This window comes from Otolemur garnettii, unplaced genomic scaffold (genome assembly GCF_000181295.1).
Source record: "Otolemur garnettii isolate 467f Iridium unplaced genomic scaffold, OtoGar3 scaffold00021, whole genome shotgun sequence".
Lineage (NCBI taxonomy): Eukaryota > Metazoa > Chordata > Mammalia > Primates > Galagidae > Otolemur > Otolemur garnettii.
Genome location: NW_003852416.1, coordinates 24,520,894 through 24,537,592, shown reverse-complemented (window position 1 = coordinate 24,537,592; position 16,699 = coordinate 24,520,894). Strand labels below are relative to the sequence as shown.

The 16,699-nt window shown below is 37.7% G+C and overlaps 1 protein-coding gene across 1 annotated transcript in view; it reads left to right on the top strand.

The window, feature by feature from the left end:
• CC2D2B (coiled-coil and C2 domain containing 2B) overlaps nucleotides 1-16,699 on the top strand; it is a 109,246-nt gene that overhangs the window by 35,251 nt on the left and 57,296 nt on the right. The window contains exons 12-17 of the mRNA XM_023511778.1: nucleotides 797-937; nucleotides 7,660-7,768; nucleotides 7,968-8,086; nucleotides 10,936-11,113; nucleotides 15,126-15,276; nucleotides 16,422-16,569. Coding sequence (XP_023367546.1) covers nucleotides 797-937; nucleotides 7,660-7,768; nucleotides 7,968-8,086; nucleotides 10,936-11,113; nucleotides 15,126-15,276; nucleotides 16,422-16,569 — 846 coding nt within the window. The remainder of the gene's footprint in view (nucleotides 1-796; nucleotides 938-7,659; nucleotides 7,769-7,967; nucleotides 8,087-10,935; nucleotides 11,114-15,125; nucleotides 15,277-16,421; nucleotides 16,570-16,699) is intronic.

Sequence of the window (16,699 nt, the reverse complement as noted above, 5' to 3'; positions counted from 1 at the left end):
CTATTCCACACTTCAGCTATAAGAGTGGATTGGGAGGTGATAAAGGGTTGCAAAAAATGTTGAGAATATTTATAGTTTATATGCCTATTGTTATCTCACTGTATACTGAACCTTGAAATCATATTGGGAAACAGAAATTGAATGAGTTGTAACAAGTGTGGCATGCATTAAAAAGGAAAAGCATAAAGGCTATGATTAAAAAATTTCATTTTATGTTGGGGGGGATTCAAGAAGACTGCACCAAGGAAGTGATATAGACTGAGTTTTGAAAGGCATATTTTCTGTTCATGAACTTTAACTAAGTCAGACTCTCCCTAGTATTTTCTTAGATGATTTTCTTAGATCAAACTCTGTGATGTGGGGCTGCCACAATCCTTTCCTATCAAGGCTGCTTGAGATATTTTGCCATCCTGAATCTAAACTAAATCCCCATTATGGCTTCCTACTCTCTTTCTTTCACTATTCTTTTCTTCCACTATTTATCTTCTCTTTAGTACTTTAGAATCTTGAAGAATCCTCGCTAGGATATTTCCTTTCTCAGGAGCATTTGCCTTTTACAAGGACACTTTTGAATACTGAGAAACATTTAACTCATAAAAGAATGAATGAATTTCTAATAGCAGAATTTCAGTGGATAACAAAAAGTAATAAGGTAGGGTAATAAGATGAGGATAAAATGGAAGAAAAGTGGGGAGAGAGTTCAGAAGAATTAATGCAATACATTCTTCCATTCCATGTTTAATTACTTACAGTTCTAATCCACCAAAATATTTTTGATCTACCATTATTGTTGTAGTAATACGAAACAGCTATATGACTTAGAAAGGAATAAGGACCTCTCCCTACTACAAAGTATATTACGGACTTGGAAACAGATAAAATCTCTTCGACAACAGCAAGGGTTTACAAGCACCACAGTAAAGTTGCAGGTTCAGAGGTAAGTGACTGCTCTATTTGCTTTTATTGGTCTTCTGGAAATTGCCAGTGATGAACTGGGAATAGACAGTAACTGGGAAAAATTCAGAAGGTAGACAACTATGAATATATAAACAATTAGTATGACTTAATAAGAAGACAGCCCAATTTAAAAAATGGGCAAAGGATTTGAACAAACACTTCAGTAAAAATTGTACACAGATGGCAAAGGAACACATGAAAAAATGTGCATCATCATGTCATGTCAGAAGAGAAATGCAAATTAAAACCATAATGAAATACTACTACACACATATTTGAATGGATAAAATCCAAAATAAAACAAAATAAGAAAAGACACAAATGCTGAAAAAAGTGCTGACAAACAGAAATTTTAGACTCATTGCTGGTGGGAATGCAAAATGGTACAACCACTTTGGAAATAGTTTTGGCACTGTGCTATAAAGTTAAATGATTAGACCCAGCAGCCATACTTCCGGGTGAAACACATTTTAGATAATTAGATAAAAATCCCAAAACATATCTGGTGAAAGAGATAATAATAATTCAAAACAAAACACTTAAGATGTTTGTGAACTCACAGTACTAGTTTCCTCCCCACAACCCATTGCCCTGGGTTTTTGTTTTCGAAAGTATAAAAGTTTAGTGTAATTTCAGGCAGTGAAGAAAGATGTTTATTTTGTTGATTTTTTTCATGCTTCAGGCCTTTGTTTGTTTGTTTGTTTTTAAACAAAAGTGCTTCTGACAATTTCTACATCTAAACCCAACATGGAACTAGGTTTGAGACAGAGTTGAAGGAGCAACTCAGAGTTGAAGGGGCAACACAGAATTGTGGGGCAACTCAAAGTTGTTTAGGCTTTCTCACCCACAGTTTGGCACCTGTACATGGTAATATCATGATTATGTAACTGCTGTTTGACACTTTGCCACTGTTGTTCTCCAAAGTATAAAAGTGTATGGACCTTCCTGCTGTGTGGACTTCCTATGCTTGCTTCCCCCCGCCCCAAGCTGAATAAAAGCATGCCGTCCCTGCCCTTGGTTCCTATTTTTCTTTGGCCTGTTTGAATTGGATCATTTGCATGATGGAACTCTTAGACTTCTGAATTGTTATAAATCTAATGACTCGGTTCTCATCCTTTAAACTAGGGTTATCCATTTTTGAGGACCTTTTTTGCTTATCTGTGGTGTTGGATATCATGAAAAGTATATGCAGACCTTTTTTGTTTTTTGGCTAATCATTAGTGTTTGTATATTTACTGTGTGGCCCAAGACAACTTTTATTCTTTCAGTGTGTGGCAGAGAAAAAACAGATTGAACATGCCTGCTTTTTAAACCTGACACACCATGTGTCATGAGTCCATGAGTAAAAATGGGAAATTATTCAGAAAAGTAGCTGTGGACCCATATTGCCTGCTCACCAATAACTCTGAACGGTTGCCGCCACTTTTATCTTCAACGCCCCCCCCCCCCAACTTAGGTCTTATGCATTTCTTCTTCCTGACATTTAACAATCAACTTTACCAATGGACTTTGGAAAATTTCACCTCTTCAGACTGGCTCCAGTTGGAGACTTGTGAACTAAACCCCACACTGTCAGTGAACTAACCCCCCCTCCCCGCCCCCACACACACACTGGTCAGCTAGCCCAGGCGACCCTAAATCGGGGCATTTAGTTTAAGCAGTTAATGTATCATTCAGATCATCTAGAAGAGCTACACGTTGGAAGATGTTTTTGGAAACCCTGCTTCCTGGCCAAAGTTGCCACGACTTACTTTACAGAAAACTTGGTCCTTGTGAGTCCTACCTGAATAAACTGTCACTAGGCCACTAAGAAAGTTAATATGACAATAAGACCTGAGACCTAGAAACTTCACTTGGGTTATTTTTTCTACATATATTTGGTTTGGGGCATGTTGAATTTGATATGCCTTTGAGATATGTATCCCTAAATAAAGCAATTAAGTGGACAGTTGGATGTATGGTTTGTGCTGGAAATAAAAATATGAAGTCTGTTGCAGAGTAATGATAATTGAAGCCATAGGTGTGCACGAACTGCATCAGCAGAGGATAGGGAACAAGATGAGAAGAGAGCCAAGGACTGAGGCTTCAGAAACTGCTTTGACTGCTTTGGTAGAGGAGGAGAAACCAGAAAAGGGACAGAGAAGCACAAGTGTTTTGTCACAGAGGGAAGGAAAAGTATTTTAAGTAGGAGGAAGTGATTAACAGTGTTTAATGCCGCTAAAATATCAGGACTAAAAATGTTCATTGGGTTTCCTGACATAGAGGTTATTGGTAATCCTAACTAGAACAAGTTTTCTAAAGTGCTAGTGGCAGAAATGAGGTAGCAGGAATTGAGGACATAGTTCTGTCTTCTCATTCAGGTGATAAACTTTTCTTGTCAAATGTTAACAACACTACATTAAGTTTAGAGAAACTGGCTGGACAAGGAACTACAGACTTTGTTCTGTTTTGATGTGGAATCCACACCACAGCACTGGTGAATAGCACACAGAACCCAGATTCCTGTATATGATCTTCTCTTGTGCTCTTTGTTAGGCAGTACCTACCTGGGAATGATTCAGGTAACTGCCCAAGAAACTTTTAGAATGAGAAAGTGCAAGCTATACAAGAAGGAAACCCCATAATATCTGGTGGAATAACATGTCATCACTTTCCAGAGACACTTGGCCCCAAATAGAAAGGAGGAACCTGTGGGTCTAAGATCACTGCCTTAGTAACCTCCCTCAAAAGGCATTCTGGGTATAATATCCATTCTCTAAATTACTAATAACACCTATTCTCTAAATTATTATTATTTTTGAGACAGAGTCTCACTTAGTCACCCTGGAGTTGAGTGCCATGGCATCATAACTCACAGCAACCTCAAACTCTTGGGCTCAAGTGATCCTCTTGTCTCAGTCTCCCAAGTAGCTGGGACTACAGGTGCCCACCACAATGCCCTGCTATTTTTTTTAGAGACGAGGTCTTGCTCTTGCTCAAACTGGTCTCAAACTCCTGAGCTCAGGGAGCCCTCCCCTCTCAGCCTCCCAGAGTGCTGGGATTATAGGTATGAGCCACCACCTGGCCTAATAGTCTCTAAATTATTATACATTGGAATCAACTGGGGGAATTTTATTTTATTTTATTCTTTGTATTGTTTGGTATTCACTGAGGGTACAAAGAATTAGGTTAAACTGATTGCCTTTGTTAGGTAAATTCCGTCTCATGTCCCCAAGAGGTGTGTCAGACATCTTGACCCTCCCAAACTCCTCCCTCCTTTCCTTGTTCCACTCCCTTATTCCCCTACCCCCACCACGTATTAGGTCATCTATTGTCTTCATATTAGAATTGAGTGCCCTAGATTCTTGCTTCTCCACTTTTGTGATGCTTTACTAAGAAGAATGTGTTCCACCTCCATCCTGGTTAATACAAGAGATGTAAAGTCTTGCATTACTAGTAATAATGATTTTATAAGCTTGAAACCAATATTCAATTATTAGTTGTAAGTAGATTAGGAATTAAATTAGGAATATGATCACAGATGATGGACAAAAGAAAAACAGAAACAGGAGAAAAGTGATTCAAGAAAGCCTTAATTTCAGTGCAAAGCACTGTTTGGAGGCCTGCCCTTTTAAGCTCTGAAAGCTGTCTTGCTGGAACTTCCACCTACCCCTGCAAAGGGCAGAGTTTTCTGCTCAGGCAGGGCTGCTCACTCCAGGAGAGTGATTTTGGGGAGCTGAGAATGTAGAATGTTTAAACTTTGTTGAAGACAGCAAGAATTGCTCTGGACCAGAGGATATAAAAATGTCTCTTTTCTTCTTGCACCTTGGAGTCTGTCTGGACATAAGGCTTTCTGAGCATAACAATCACTTTTGTGATTTGTGTGCATGGCCTAATTGGGGTTTTTCTCTGACGTCTTGCTTCTGGACTATTTTGCTGTTCCATAATCTGTTTGTGTTAAGATCATAAATATCTTAAAGCATTAAAAGTAACAAGTTAATCATACAATTAATGTAGTTAAAGAAATAGTTAGAAAAATGCAAGTGGTTTGTGTTAAGATCATAAACATCTTAAAGCATTAAAAGTAACAAGTTAATCATACATAGTTAGTTAAAGAAATAGTTTAATTAGAAGAATGCAAGTGCAGCAAGAACCGTGATGGTTCTTTTGCCTTGTGTTCATGAGATTTATGATTGAAACACTGGTGTATGGAATAAATACAGAGCTAGCCTGGGTTTGAGGGCAGCATACTGGAAGCCTCATGAAGAAGGGTATGCTGTCTCCTGAACCCCAGCTAAACTCTTAAAAAGTATCTCTTTGTCTCTTGTCTATTATTTTTCATTCTTCGTCTTCTCACCCCACCAAGCCACTGGAAGGGAACCCATAGCATTGTTGGGGCTGGTTCCCAATAAATGTATATGTAATGGAGCTCCAGTTGTGCAATCGGTTAGCACATGGTACTGATAAATATATATGTAACATACATCCTGTGTTCACTTTGAGGCAAGATTTTAGCATTAAAATGAGATGCTAAAATCTCAAACTGTCAGACAGTTTGTGCACAGCTTGTGTAAGCAGCTGAAACTGTCTTAGGGTCTGTAGTTGCTCATCAGAGGAGAATGTTTGTCAAGGCCAGTCCTCTGTCCAGGAGGAGTTGTAGTGGTAAATCAGAGTTAGGGAGTTTAGCGAGAATGTGCTTTTTCTTATTGCCTTAGGAATTTAGAAATTTGCCATGCTAGCCAGGCCCTGAGTTCTTGACCCATAGGGAACTTATGCTTTCTTCATCTTAGGGTCCATTGTAGTTGGTAAGGGGTTGTCTCAGATCACAATAGCTTTTAAAAAGCTCTGTGAGATGTAATTTTCATTCTATACAGTTCACTCATTTAAAGTATATTTTTCAGTGGCTTTTGGTATATTAACAAAGTTGTGCAACAATCGCTACAATTTAAGCTTCGAACATTTTAATAGCTTCCAAAAAGAAGCCATCTTCCCCTTAGTAGTTACTCCTCAAATGTGTGTGTGGACACATGTTTTTATTTATTTATTTTTTTGTTATATACCTAAGAATGGAATTGCTGGATCATATGGTAACTTAATGCTTAACATTTTTTTTTTTTTTTTTTTTGAGACAGAGCCTCAAGCTGTCCCCCTGGGTAGAGTGCCATGGCATTACAGCTCACAGCAACCTCCAACTCCTGGGCTCAAGCGAGTCTCCTGCCTCCGCCTCCCAAGTAGCTGGGACCACAGGCGCCCGCCACAACGCCTGGCTATTTTTTGGTTGCAGCCGTCATTGTTGTTTGGCGGGTCCGGGCTGGGGATTCGAACCCGCCACCTTAGGTGTACGTGGCTGGCGCCTTAGCCGGTTGAGCTATAGGCGCCGAGCCTAATGCTTAACATTTTGAGGAACTGCCAGACTGTTTTTCAAAATAGCTGCACGATTTTACATTCCCAACAGAGCACATAATATTTTACCAAAGGCGTTCCCTCGTAAATGATTAAAATTAAAAAGCAAAACTTTGTACTGAAAAGAATAAACCTTTAAGCTATTAGAAAAACAAACTCCTACATCAATTATTTTTCTAAAATGGTTCTGGATAACTGGGATTCTTGTTGAACTATTAATCATAGAGGAATAATAATAATACCTACTTCACGGGGCTGTGAGATTTAAATTAGTTAATATGCGTAAAGTACCGTGAACATGGCCTAGCACATACTTAGTAAGTGCTGAATAAGTGTTAGTAGTGATAGTAGTAGCAGCACTAAGAGTACTAATGTCATGAGCTTTTTACTGTTCATGTAGAAACACTTACTATCACTGTGATCATCTGCTCTTGTACCTAGTCAAGTTCTCATAGCCTAAAATTGTGAGAAGAAAAATGAAAGGAAATATGATGTGCGCACATTAATTTATACTTCCCATTCCCCTGGTTACTTATTCTCACTAGAGGAAAGGTTGCTTCATGGCCTTAGAAGGTGTTATAAACAGTAATGGTAAATTTATGAAGAAATCTGTGTAAGCTAAGAAGAAGTTTGTGACAATTTTTTTAATGTTAATCATATTGATTATTTCCTTAGGATATAAAATAATTTGCTGTAAAAGATTGGCATATGTGTCTGAGTTCTTTTTTTTTTTTTTTTTGAGACAGAGTCTCACTTTGTAGTCCTCAGTAGAGTGCATGGTGTCATAGCTCACAGCAGCCTCAAACTCTTGGGCTCAAGTGAGTCTTTTGCCTCAGATTCCCAAGTAGCTTAGACTACAGGCACCTGCCATGATGCCTGGCTATTTTTAGAAATAGGGTCTTGCTTTTGCTTAAGCTGGTCTTGAACTTATGAGCTCAGGCAATCTACCCACCTCAGCCTCCCAGAGTGCTAAGATTACAAGCATGAGCCACCGCACCTGGCCTCTTGTGTGCGAGTTTTGACAAGACCTCTAACAACTCTCTAATATAGTGATTTTCAACCACTGTGACATGGCACATTGGTGTGCTGTGAGAAGATCTTAGGTGTGCCATGAACAATTTTTAAGATTATCAATTAAATTATTTTTGAAAGAAGTTCAAAGCACAGTAAGTGTATTCTTTTTATTACTCTTTTTTTGATTGACATAATTTAAATGTGCCACAGAAGTCTAATTATAGGTACAAGTGTGCTGTGAGATAAAAAAGGTTAAAAAACACTGCTCTAATATTTCTGCTTTCAATAATTCTACTTATTAATTAGGACAAAAAGAAATAAATATGATGAACAAGAACAAGGGCAAATGTCAGAAATGTATGAGACTGAGGAGAAAACTGAAGGAAAAGCACTTACCAGTGAAGGAAAGCAGGAGGTATTTGCATTGCAAAATATTATTCAATTCATCTTAACTTGTTATAGCAGTTCATTGTTTTATAGAATAGGAAATTTTGGTATTTGTAACAAATAGCTAACTAAAATGACAAATAAAAGAAATAAAAGTCTAATTTTAAGAACAATTATCCTACATAAGAAATATTCATGGTAAATTATGTATTCTTTTTAATTTTTAGAACCACTCATATTTAGCTTCAGATCTTAAAGAAACAGAAATCAAAAGAATAAAGCCAATTAATTTGATGCCACAACTTTCCTTCATTGAAGAATTAACAAACTTATCCAAGTGTTCAGTGTAAGTACTTTTTAAGAATTATTTCTGCATTGTATATTGTCTATCACTTACATTGTTTTTAATAGTGTTAGATTTTTTTGAGTGAATGCCATATGCCTGGCACTCTGCTAAGTTTTTTAAAAATACATTTTCACATTTAATTGTCACCATAGTTCTAGTTCTCTATTATTATCTTTATCTTAGAGATGAGGGAATTTATGCTTCTGGCAGATTAAGTTGGCCAGGGTAACACATCTAATATATGACTGAGGTGGGTCATATTGCAGTCTGGTTTGATATGGCGGCTATCATGTCTTTACTGCCAAGCTTCACAGATTGATAATTGGGTTTTTTTCCCATGATAGTAATTTTTGTTCAGATATGGATAGGTGGGATATAAAGCTACTATAAAAAAAATAAAATTGTACCATAGCCTTTGCTAGTTAAAAGACCCCTGGCCCTTATAAAAACTATTCTATATTAAGAGGGTTCTTTTCTTTTCTTTTCTTTTCTTTTTTTTTTTTTTTTTGAGACAGAGCCTCAAGCTACCGTCTGGGTAGAGTGCCGTGGCATCACAGCTCATAGCAACCTCCAACTCCTGGGCTCAAGCGAGTCTCCTGCCTCAGCCTCCCAAGTAGCTGAGCCCACAGGCGCCTGCCACAATGCCTGCCTATTTTTTGGTTGCAGCTGTCATTGTTGTTTGGCAGGCCCAGGCTGGATTTGAACCTGCCAGCTTAGGTGTATGTGCCTGGCGCCTTAGCCGCTTGAGCCACAGGTGCCAAGCCTTCATTCTTTTCTTATTGTGACTTTTTCCTTGAGCTATCATTTTTTCTCCTTATGGCTAGGACAGTATGCAGAAACAGTTATCATACATATCCCCCTTTCTCTCACCTGCTAGGCTTATGAATGGCTACCTAGAACATGAGGTCCAATTGCTCAGCATTTCTATCCCATAACACGCTTTGTACCAGTCCATCTGTGGGTATTGTGAATGTGCATTGTTTAGCAGAGTGTTAGAACAGTGGGTGCCCAATAAATATTCATATTTATTAAATGAATAAATGATATTTACATTTTAAAAGGAACATAAAAAGTAACAGGTACACAGGCACAATTACCACTACACTCGTTCTGACCAGAGAAGGGCAGCAATGACAAAATCCTTTATTTGTTCTATACTTCCTTCCAAAAAGGGCCTGAGATGCTTTATTTAAATGAGGATAGTTCCCATCTAAATGAGAATAAGAAAAAAGTAGCTGTAAAGTGGAAGATGGAAAGAAAAAGAACAAAAAGGAAGAAGATCTTTGTGCTAGAAAATCTAGACTAAAACTTCCTGGAACCCCAGTCCATGACCTGTTAGGAATCAGATCACACGGCAGGAGCTGAACAGTGGGCGAGTGAGCAGAGCTATCTGTATTTATAGTCACTCCCCATCGCCTGTATCATGGCCAGAGCTTCACCTCCTGTCAGGTGCCACCCCACCCACCCTACACCACCCCTAGTCCATGGAAAAATTGCCTTGTATGAAACTGGTCCCTGGTACCAAAAAGGTTGGGGACTGCTGCTCTGTAACTTTTCAAAGCTATTGTTATCTGGTAGCATTGCTGTCATTCATTTATAACACATTTAAAACATCCAGTTGAATAAAAATTGATTCTCTAGAAAGAAACAATATGTTGATATCAAAGATAGACGTGAAAAGAATACAGAAATTAGAAATTAAAAAGAAATTACAGGTGAAGAAAAATGCAAGATTTCCTGACGATAAATAAAGTCCTGAATTCACAAATTCTCTCAGTCAATTCATGTCCTCATTGTTAAAACGACTTTTAGAGGGCAACATAAAAGTTACTTTTGCTTAGATATTTCTCTAAAGCAGCGGGTTCTCAACCTGTGGGTCGAGACCCACAGGAACTGTATTAAAGGGTCGCAGCATTAGGAAGGCTGAGAACCACTGCTCTAAAGGTAATTGGGAAGATAGCCAAGAGAGGCCAACAGAGAAATAGGAAGAGTAAGTAGTCCTTTGTCTCCTATCCTCTGAGTAGATTATAGAGTTGGGCAAAAAGGGCAGGGAGATGCTGGGCCCACAGGATGATTAGGGTGGGAGCAGAAAGGGATTTTTTTGTTTTAATCTAAGTAGGGCTTATCTTTCAAACTGTCTTCTCTCTTCTGAAAAAGAAGGTGGTCCTAAAGGTCAGGTTAGTTGCCTTTCAGCTGAGAAGATATAAGTGTTGGTTAAGTGAATGAATGAACGGCTGGGAGTTGTGTATCACTGGAAGGACCAATTTATTCTCCATAAGGTATTTCCTTAGAAGCCCCAGGGAAGCAATCTGGCTCTCCTATCTGATCTTTGGATTCAGAGAAAAAAATAGCTTTTCTACTGTCCGGGGAAAAGTGGTACACAGCCTAAAGCCTAAGGGGAATTACAAAGACCTTTAGGAGGATACAGCAAGCTTATTGCCTAAGAGCCACGTCCTAGAAGTTATTGAAAACATGTGTCTTTTGAAAGTTAGAAAATATTTTTGAAGTTTTGATTCAAGCCCATCTATCACGCTTCAGTTTTCTCCTAAGACATCTTATGGATTAAGTGCTATAATCTCTCTAAGTTATAATTTAGGAGAAAAATAGCTGAATGATTTACAATACCTTGATTTTAGTTCTTTTTCTACTTTTGAGTATCTATTTTTCATTAGAAACATTTGTGAAGGAGAAACTTTTATCCACATATAGACAAGCGCTACTTGGTTTAGACATACCATTTGTCCTCTAAAAAGATCATCTTTTTGACATGCTAAAGTACTTTTTGAAAGAACAATATTTTATATCCATTCTGTTTTCAAGGGTCAATTAAAAGTTTATTTAATTTTCAGGCATGAACAAAAAAGGAGAAGCAAAATTCAGAAGCTTAAATATTTTATTAAAATATTTTACAATGATAAGCAAGTTTCTCGTACTTCAGTATCTCCCCTACAGTTTGATTTTAAAGTCATGTTTCAGCAAATTTTCAATATTCGGTTATTGTATTGGCCTGAAACAATTTGCTTGAAGGTATGCTATTGTCATTTACTGTGGTATCTTATATATCTTTTTCATCTAATGTATGTATTATGCCATTAAAATTAAAAAATTTTTATTAGTAATTTCTTTTATATGAAGAGATGACTCATTCTATGCACATGTATCTTATATATTGAGATTATCTCTATGGGTAGGCAAGATACTTATAATTATATTTAAATGTATAATATAATATTTTATTTAATTTGTAATTGTTCCAAATACTTTTCTTCTGCTAAAATTTCTGTCAGCTTTGGATGTGCGACATTACTGTGCATTCTCAAGTAAGGTAGAAGAGTTGTTTAAAGTGTAATGAGTAACATGGCCTTCACCGCACTTTCTTAATTATTGTGTTAAGACATTTATACTCTATACTTAGTAGATTTGACATGTACCCTTGAAGGCTATGTTAACCAGTTTGTTATAAGTATTTCAAATTATATATAAAACCAGCGCATTGTACCCCATAAAATCCATTATTGTACACAGCTATGATTTAATTAAAAAAAAAAAAAGGGTAATGAGTAGCATAGCTATTGTAAGTATAGAATGATTTTTCCAAATTGTCCCAGCCCTGACTTAGTGGCTTCAGTCTCTTGATGTATTTTTTTCTTCATCTGTTTTATATTTTGGGTCCCTTTAAAAATCATATGAAAGCATATACACAAGACTCCCAATTCCTGCTCAAACATCTTTCCACCATAAGAACCCTTGCACTAAAGGAAGAAGAAAATGAGATAATGGAAAAAAATTAGAGACAGTAAAGGAGTCTAAACAAGAAGTCTGATGGCTAATATAGCTGTTAAACTTAAATCTAGACTTGAAAGAAAAGTGAGGAGAGAATAAAGATTAGTGAGTAAGAAAGTGGGGCTTGAGGAGTAGGGAAAGGATTATAATTACAACTCTAAATCAAAATTATTTTTATAACACTAAGATAATTTTGTTCTATCCTTCATAGGTGCTCTATTCAGTCCTCATTTATTCAATTTCCTATCATCTTTACAGTGTCCCTCTGTTTAAATTCCTGCATTAAAAATATGCTAACTATATTTTCTACTATTGAGCCTAAAGTAAATTGTGATACAATAATCCAATCACTTGAAGTTTAAAGTTTGCTTCCCCAAAAGGTAAATGTGTATTTTGAATCCTTCTTCATCCTGTCAGTTAGCATGTCATTTTTTTTTTTTAGTTTTTAAAAATTAATTAATTTTTATTGTTTGGGATTCATTGAGAGTACAAAGAATTAGGTTACACTGATTGCATTTGTTAAGTAAATTCCCTCTTATAATTGTGTCCCACCCCCAAGAGATGTGCCATACACCATGACCACCCCCCAACCTTCTCCCTACTCCTCCTCCCTGCTCCCTCATTCCCCTCCCCCCACCATGTATTAGGTCACTTACTGCCTCCATATTAGAATTGAGTACGTTGGATTCTTGTTTCTCCATTCTTGTGATGCTTTACTAAGATGAATGCATTCCACCTCAATCCAGGTTAATACAAAAGATGTAAAGTCTCCATCTCTTTTAATGTCTGAATAGTATTCCATGGTATACATATACCGCAGTTTATTAATCCATTCCTTAATTGGTGGGCATTTAGGTTTCCACATTTTGGAGATTGTAAATTGAGCTGTGATAAACAGTCTACTGCCAATGTCCTTGTAATAAAACGATTTTTTTCCTTCTGGGTAGATGTACAGTAATGGGATTGCAGGATCAAATGGGAATGATATAACCTTTTTGGAAGGAAGTATGGAGAATCCTCAAAGAACTCAAATTAGCACATCATTCTAATAAACTAAGAGGAAGGGAAGGAGAGGAATCTAGTTAGAGACAAACTGTGCCATTAGCAGCTGCAAAAAATTGAAAAGTAAATCTTTACACTCTAGCCTAAAAGATTATAACTGCGTTTCTACTTCATTTCTTACCTCACCTCTACTTTTCACTTCAGCCAATCTGAACTGCTTTTTTCCCCTCATACATCCTTGCAATTGTCTAGCTTTTATACATTCTAGCTCCTCCATATATGTATGTATGTATGTATTTTTTGAGACAGAGTCTCATTTGGTCACCCTTGGTGGAGTGCTGTGGCATCATAGTTCACAGCAACCTCAAACTCTTTTGAGTAATCATCTTGCCTCAGCCTCCTGAGTAACTGGGACTATAGGCACCTGCCACAACACCTGGCTATTTTTTAGAGACAGGGTCTCTCTCTGGCTGGGGCTGGTCTTGAACCTGTGAGCTCAGGCAATCCACCTGCCTCGACCTCCTAAGTACTGGGATTACAGGTGTGAGCCATCGTGCCTGGCCCGAGCTGCTCCATTTAGAAGCAATTTCCTTTTCAACACTTTTAAGATTCTCAGCCTCACCCACACAGTGGTGTTGATAACTGTCATCAGGTCACAGGTCTCCTAGGAGACCTTACCAGGTTGAATTTTCTATTTTTGTATACTTACCACTGTCCGAGGTCTGGCCTCCAGCTGTAGTCAGAGAACTTGGATTTGCCAGGTCACTGAAAATGCATCTATATACCCTAAGCAAATTCAACAAGGTTAAAGTGTTAAAGCAGAGGGTCACCAACACTTGAATATATTTATCAGTTCATTTTCTCTTTTAGCCAATTTACTGATGTATAAGAAGAAATTTCTCACTCTAGGACTGTTGCATGCTTATAATCCCAGCTATTTGGAAGGCTGAGGGGCTCCTTAAGCCCAGGAGTCAGAGAGCAGCCTGGGCAATAAGAGACCTTGTCTCTTAAAAAAAAAATTCTTTCACAGGCTATAGCTCCTACATACCCTTCTGCATTAGGGATGCCTTTGACAAAGAGATCAGTGTATTAGCTTAAATTCACTCTTACAAAAGATTATTTAGATGACCAGAAAAAAATACGTCATTATTCAGCTTTCTTGCTTTCTTGGCTAATCAGCCATCCTTTTAATTGGCACATTCTTATCTTTCAAGGGTCAGTTTTCCCCTTGATTTCCTTCTTAGAGCACACTGTTTCCCGAAGCACTGATTTCCTTCTTAGAGCACACTGTTTCCTGAAGCACTGACAAAATTCTGTAAGTCAAAATGACATTTTTCTATTGAAAAAAATTTGGGGCTCCACGCCCATAGCGCAGTGGTTACAGTGCCAGCCATATACACTGAGGCTGGCAGGTTTGAACTCAGCCTGGGCCTGCTAAACAACACTGACAACTACAACCAAAAAATAGCCTGGTGTTGTGGCAGGCACTTGTATCCCAGCTACTTGGGAGGCTGGGATTACTTGAGCCTAAGAGTAAGAGGTTGCTATGAGCTGTGACACCACTGCACTCTACCAAGGGTGACATAGTGAGATTCTATCTCAAAAAAAATAAATAAAAATTAAAATATGTTGGTTTCTAGTTATGGCACTGAACTTAGATGGAATTGTAGTAGAAAGCACAGTACAATCAGAAATCCTTGGCTTAGTATTCACTGAACCCCAATGGTACTTTCTACTCCGCACCTCCTTTTTCCCTTCTGGAACTTTTCCTCCCTGCCTGACTCCCTTAACTTGTTTAACTTGTCCTTAAATTCCATGAGCCAATGAGTCTCCCTTCTTGCTAACTAATTCTGCCAGAGTTTCTATCACTTACGATAAAAACTAATATACTTTCATCTGGAACCTCTATTTACTCTTTTATAAAGTGAGAATAATATCTTACTTCCTATAATTTTTATCAGGTTTAAATGAGATAAAGAATATTTAAAATACTACACAAAGTAAGTTATTAGGATATTGTGTTATATGAATCTGTGTTCTCAGAACTGTATTTTTAATACTTACATTCAACTTATTTTCTATAAAAACATTAGAAGAGGGTATATGATTATCTGCTTTCCTCATCATGTGGTTGAATTGCTATAGCAACACCTATTTTCAAGTATTTTTAAAAAATGAATGAAAATGTTATTGAGGGTTTTCTTTTCTATTTTGTATTTCTTGAGAGCTATCAGCTATTTCTTTTTCTATTTAGGTTTATGAAATAAGTAAAAGTACAAGATTACTGGCAAAACTATATTTACCTTTCCCTAACTACACAGAGCTGAAAGGCAAAAGTATTTTGGAATATGTAGAGTTTAGCTCTGATAAGCTGGTCACACCTGTGGATGGAGAAGTAGGAAGCAGTGAGTTCACTAAACATGTTTCTTCCCCCATGTTTTCTTCATGAGCACCATCTCCTAAACAACCCTGGGCCATTTACGTGTGGAAAGAATTTGGTATTTATAGTGGGGGTTAAAAATGAATTAAATTCTCCATTTGGTGTTAAACTAGATTGTTTAAACCTTTGTCTTCAATCAGATTTTCAGGAAATTTAAAACTTTCAGTTAGCACCTATGCTTTTCATCCAGCACAAGAGCATCATGCTTTCTGGAAGCGAGCTCTGCTCTGCTCTGCCTCTGCCTCTCCTTCAGTGAGCCTAAGGGGCGCCAGGACATGTGCTTTAGTCTCTATGTAGGCAAGGGAGAAAGAAAAGGAGGGAAGGGAGACAAGAAAAAAGGGTAGAGAAAAAAGAAGGGATATTTCTGTTTGTTTTTCAGTAGATTTTAGATTTTACTCTTAGGCAGTTAACTTTAAGTTAGCACGTCCCTGAGAACACTGTCATTCCTATCCTCTGCAAGATTCCTTTCCTTTACCTTTCTAGGGGTTTCGCAGTTGTTCATGTGGTGGAAAGGAAGGAAGTACGAACAAGTGAGCAGGGAGAAGAGAAGAAAAGAAGTAGGCAGACGTGCCTGGGGAGAACAGGGAGTGAGGGGAGAACAGATTCTGTTCAGAGTTTAGGTGAAGTAGAAAAAGAGAGTTGTGGAGACCCAGGAGAAAAGACTCAGGACTCAGAAACTTTAGGAAACACAGAAAAAGTTCCAGGGAGTAATGGTAAAATCTCTGGAGATTTAGAGGAAAAATGGGTAGAGACAAAAGATCAAGAAGGTAGGGAAAGGGAGACAGAGCAGCTTGTCTGCCTCCTTTTCTGCTGCCAGTGGTTCTTCCCTGCTGGAAGCCACTCCCAGAAAGAATGGTGACAAGACTTCCCGGCATACAAAGAGGAAAATGGTGTTTAGCCCTGTGCGTTCAGCTCAGTCTTTTTCTCTTTCTTTTGTAGCCTGTTTGAGGCAGACTTCTGGAGGTCTTGGAGATGCTCAGGGAACAGCCTGGGTGCAAAACAGAATATGCCTTTGTGTTTCTTGGGTTCCATAAGTAAAAGTCAAGAGAAAAATCCACAATTTGCTTCTGCACATTTTTAAAATTTGTTTCTAATGCCTTTTATAAACAGATGTGCCTTTTATTCTTGGGGAAAATGGAACTGAAGAACTGTGTCTTTTAACTTCGGGAAAACTTAGCTATTCTCTTTCCTGGGCCTTAGATGAAAATGGCATTCCTTTGACACCTCTGTCCCAGTTATCAAGATCTACTTACTGCAGGTAATAAAGATTTATGTTTGAAAAATAATGCCAGTTCTCAGTAGGGCATTGCATAAAACGTGTATGTAAAAGGGAAAAGCCAAGCATTGGTAGGAACAGTTTAGTTTATATGGATATTAATTTCCTTTTT